This window comes from Anopheles coluzzii, chromosome 3 (genome assembly GCF_943734685.1).
Source record: "Anopheles coluzzii chromosome 3, AcolN3, whole genome shotgun sequence".
NCBI lineage: Eukaryota > Metazoa > Arthropoda > Insecta > Diptera > Culicidae > Anopheles > Anopheles coluzzii.
The window spans coordinates 50909458-50913802 of record NC_064671.1 but is presented as its reverse complement, the minus strand read 5'-3'; the positions used below and the strand labels follow the sequence as shown (position 1 = coordinate 50913802).

Below are 4345 nucleotides of genomic sequence, written 5' to 3'. Positions count from 1 at the left end.
GACAAGCAGGAAATGCTGACCAGCGCACCACGTCAACAGCACGAGACCAATATGTATAGCCGTCCGGAATGATAGTGCTGACATGACGATGGATTCTTTCTTCGCTCGTTGTGCAATTGCAATCGGCAATAACAATTGGCAATCGATCGTTGCGCTGGAAGCAGGTGCGTAGTTGATAGACGAGCGTACCCTGCTTGTTACGATCGTCCGTGATACTCCGCTATTTCAGCGGGTCGATGGCCAATTCGTCCGATAATGTGTTTGGGCGAATCGCTATCGTGTACGTAGCTATAGTTAAGTTTCTCCATGATCAATCTTGAAGAGAATTGATTGTAGAAAGATTTTACTGTACATAGTTACATGCGTATGATTATCGCCACGTTCGTCCACTCGATCCACCAGCAGCAACCAAACACAACAGGCATGTGGCCACCTTTATTCGGTGAGTGAGCTAGTAAGCCAGCCAGTTTATCCAGCCGCTAATAGAGCAGGCGAGTAATGCTTAAAAAAATCCGTAGTTGTTGCACTCGCGTACTTAAATGTATATTATAAATAACCATGCTGGTAGTAATGTACAGAATAGTTGGTGTAGTTGTGTTTGCGATTTCATAATTTATTATTAATTTTAATATCCATGGTATTGGTTGGATGGATTTACGTAGAACGATTATGTTTTAAATGGTTTGCAATGTGGTTCCTTATGTCAGCAAGATTTTCTGAAGGTCGGGAAGCAATGTTTTGGAGATCGGTCAAGCCCCCTTCACTTCTCCAATCTCCATCGACTCGTCGCCCGCGAACAACCCTATCAAATGCAGACGGGGGTGTGTATGTGTCCCGCGAAGCATGCTTGCGCAAAAAATTGTGCAAGTAAACTGTTGTCAAAACAATGTTTTTGGCAACATCCGGCTGCAGTTGTATGCCTTTGAGCACTCTCCATCGATTCGCTAATATTCCAAGCGAATTTTCAACTGGCATACGACAAGTAGAGTGCATTTTGTTGAATATACGCTCCATTGAATCAGGAGGATGCACCCCGCTGTACGGTCTTAAGCAGTAATTGGTAAAGGCAAATGCCTTGTCACCGAGAATAAAGTATGGGACTGGGGTTTGGTACGGGACCTGCAATGGCGTTGCTGGTGGAATGTTTAGTTGGTCGTTTTCTAGCTTGTGATACAGCCGTGTGTTTTTAAATATTCCACCGTCCGATATTCCTCCCTTACCACCAGCATCTGCCCATAAAAAGTTATAATCAGCATCGACCACAACCATTAATACAATACTAAAAAATTTTTGATAGTTGTGATATTCGGATCCGCTATTACGAGGGCAAATAATTTCAACGTGCTTCCCATCGATTGCACCTATTGCGTGAGGAAATCTCCAGCGCTGCTCAAATCGTCTTGAGATTGCAAGCCATTCTTCTTCGGTAGAGGGTAGCTAAAAGAAAATAAAATAGAGGAATGATTTCAATGCATGTTTTAGTTACTGTATATTTTAGAGCTTATGAGAAACATAAATTATGATTTTAATGTTCATTTTCTTTTTTTTTCAGCTTGGCTACGACGATGAGGGCCTCACTCCCCGTTCCCTCGTGGAGGCAGCCTACGCGGTTCCACAATCGTTGGACGACATCGATTGGGATGCCGCGGTTGCCTTCGACCCCGAGCCATTCTCTCCCACTCCTTCTTCCTACCCTTCTGCCTTATCCGTCACTCCTGGCACGATCCGCGAGGGAAACGGTGTGAGTGGGGCCCTCAACAACCGGCTGCAACAACCGGTTTCGGGTGCAACAGGCGCACCGGAAACCGCAGATCCGGACGATTTCGGCCGGTACGTGGCCGATGAGCTTCGGCTTATTCCGTCTCCAAAAAGGAGACGTATTATGAATATTCAGCGGGAATTATTAGAAACATTAAAAAAAAATCTTTAAAAACATAACTTTGAATACTTTTTGAGTTTTGTATATCACATTAGTTACTTGATTGAAGAGCTACGTTCGAGGAAAAAAAAAGTTTCCGTTTTACATGAACCTTTTAGTAATGGGCGGATCGACCCGAACCTATCGGGTCGGAGCCATTAGAAAGCGACCCGGAGTCGTTCGGGTCAACCCAAAAGGTATAAGTAGTTTCAGTGGGTGCAAATACTCCGGTAGGTGCGAGAAAGCATAAACGACTCCGACCCGTTGTTGCTGCGAGTTCGGGTCGGGTCGGGCCACGGTAGGTTCGGTTGCAACGAGTTCGGGTCGACCCGAAAGATCAGTAGGTGCGAGAAAGCATAAGCGACTCTGACCCGTTGGTGCAGCGAGTTCGGATCGGGTATTGAACCTACCGTGGCCCGACCCGACCCGAACTCGCTGCACCAACGGGTCGGATTCGCTTATGCTTTCTCGCACCTACTGATCTTTCGGGTCGACCCGAACTCGTTGCACCCGCGGGTCGGATTTGATTCCAACTCCGACCTAGCGCACCCGCTGCACCCACGGATCGGAATCGATTCCGGCTGACTCTTTTTATACGAGGACGTTGAAGAGGAAAACGTAGTGCAGCACATTTCACACGTTCATTCCGGCTCCGTTTTTCATGAACTATCCGCCGGCATTTGCTACCCAAGCAGTGAATTTTGATCCAAAGATGCATGTAGAAAAAATGAGGTTTTTCGCTATAATTTCAACTCTACTCTCTTCATCAATACTGTTGTGTGTGGGTTGATGTCTTTATCAATCGCAATAATATTTAGAAAATCATTTTTTTTACCTTCACACCGTTGTATTCATGCGATTAGAGTACAGTTGTTCGCAATGCATTCTGTTTCTCTAGCCAAAGAGTCCCCAGAGCAATGGTTGGCCCCGGCAAACGGGAAAGTTTACTGGCAGGCCCTGGTGCCTGCCACCTGGCTGAACGTTTTAAACACATAAACACTGAAGCGAGGCTGGTTACACCCGCAACTTACCTTGACATAATCCCGCAAAGCCTCGATAAGACATGCGCACGTCTCTTTAACTATTCTGCTGATAGAATGCCTCGACACCTAAAATTATATGTTGATTGATAAAAGTGTGCTTAGCAAAAAGCAAATAGCTAAAATAATATTACTTACCCGGAACACGTATTGGAGGCTGGTAAATGTCTCTCCAGTCGCAAGATAACGCAATGTTATCAGCAGCTTTTCCTGTTCCGTGATTGCTTTGCGGAAATCTGTGTCCATTTTCGCAATTTTTGGACCAACAAGGGACAGTAAATGGAAGAAATCTTCCTTCTTCATCCTTAAAAATCGGTTCATCGTCTCGTATATACCCGATGTCGTGATGTCGGTCAGTAGCCGGTTGCCGGTTTCGTTTCGGTTCAGGAATAAGTCTTGAACCCACAAACGACGTGCATGCGGACTACGGGAACGAGATCGGGAACGATCCCGGACTTCGTTGTTGTCATTTTCAAGCTCTGGCTCGCTCATTTTTCCAAAAAATCGAGAACCAACAACATTTTCACTTCTACTAAACACCGGCCGGCAAACGATTCAAACAATAAACAATGCACACTGCTACGATCAAGGTGATAACATTGACTACAATTATATGTGGAAGATTTGGCTGTGGAAGCCATGATGGATGGAGTTTGGCAGATGGGAAGGAATGTTGTCGTGCGCTTTGTATGAAGCTTAGGCACCCAACTGTCAAATGACGATTTGCCCCGCAGTACTCGGCGTCCTGACCTGTAGCAATTTATTGATTTTGATCAACATGTCAAACGGCATACAGACAGCCTGGTCGAAAATTGATGAGACACCAAGCATGAATAATTTTGGCACTTAAATTATACCCACATCTAGCTTGCGCTGGTCGCCGCCAGATGCGCTAGTGAATATAAAAATTACGCTTGCGAGTACGATCAATGTAGCCCGGCCTTTACATATCGATTTCATAGGTCCTCTTCCTTCAATAGATTCAAAGAAGAAACATTTGCTAGTAGTAATAGATAGTTTCACAAAGTTTACAAAGTTATACCCAACAATATCTACAAGCACCCGTGAAGTGTGCAATGCTCTTAAATTATACATGTCATATTACAGTCGCCCTAAGCGAATAATTAGCGATAGAGCAACATGTTTTACGTCCGATGATTTTTCAAATTTTGTATCATCTCGAGGAATTACACATATACTAAACGCAACAGGATCACCTCAGGCAAATGGGCAAGTAGAACGGGTCAACCGCGTCCTACGACCTATTTTAAGCAAACTTACGAATCCGACTAATCATGCTGATTGGACAGTTCAAATTCCATCGGTTGAATATGCGCTCAATAATACAATTCACGCATCTACTCACTTCTCTCCATCTGTACTTTTA

The 4345-nt window shown here is 44.6% G+C and overlaps 1 protein-coding gene across 1 annotated transcript; it reads right to left on the bottom strand.

The window, feature by feature from the left end:
• Positions 1–592: 592 nt before the first annotated feature.
• LOC120957856 (uncharacterized) lies at positions 593–3900 on the bottom strand. Its single transcript, XM_049610084.1, has 3 exons — positions 3097–3900; positions 2950–3027; positions 593–1437 (listed from the first exon to the last, which is right to left on the bottom strand). The coding sequence occupies exons 1-3, from the start codon at positions 3448–3450 to the stop codon at positions 655–657; spliced, it is 1215 nt and encodes a 404-aa protein (XP_049466041.1). The 5' UTR covers positions 3451–3900; the 3' UTR covers positions 593–654.
• Positions 3901–4345: the final 445 nt, after the last annotated feature.

Bases quoted from the DNA above. Each gene is read 5' to 3' on its own strand.
- LOC120957856 (XM_049610084.1), bottom strand. From the start codon at position 3,450: ATGAGCGAGCCAGAGCTTGAAAATGACAACAACGAAGTCCGGGATCGT. The intron at 3,028-3,096 runs GTAAGTAATATT...ATATAATTTTAG, and splicing joins GCCTCCAATACGTGTTCCGG to GTGTCGAGGCATTCTATCAG. The intron at 1,438-2,949 runs GTAAGTTGCGGG...ATTTTCTTTTAG, and splicing joins CTTTGCGGGATTATGTCAAG to CTACCCTCTACCGAAGAAGA.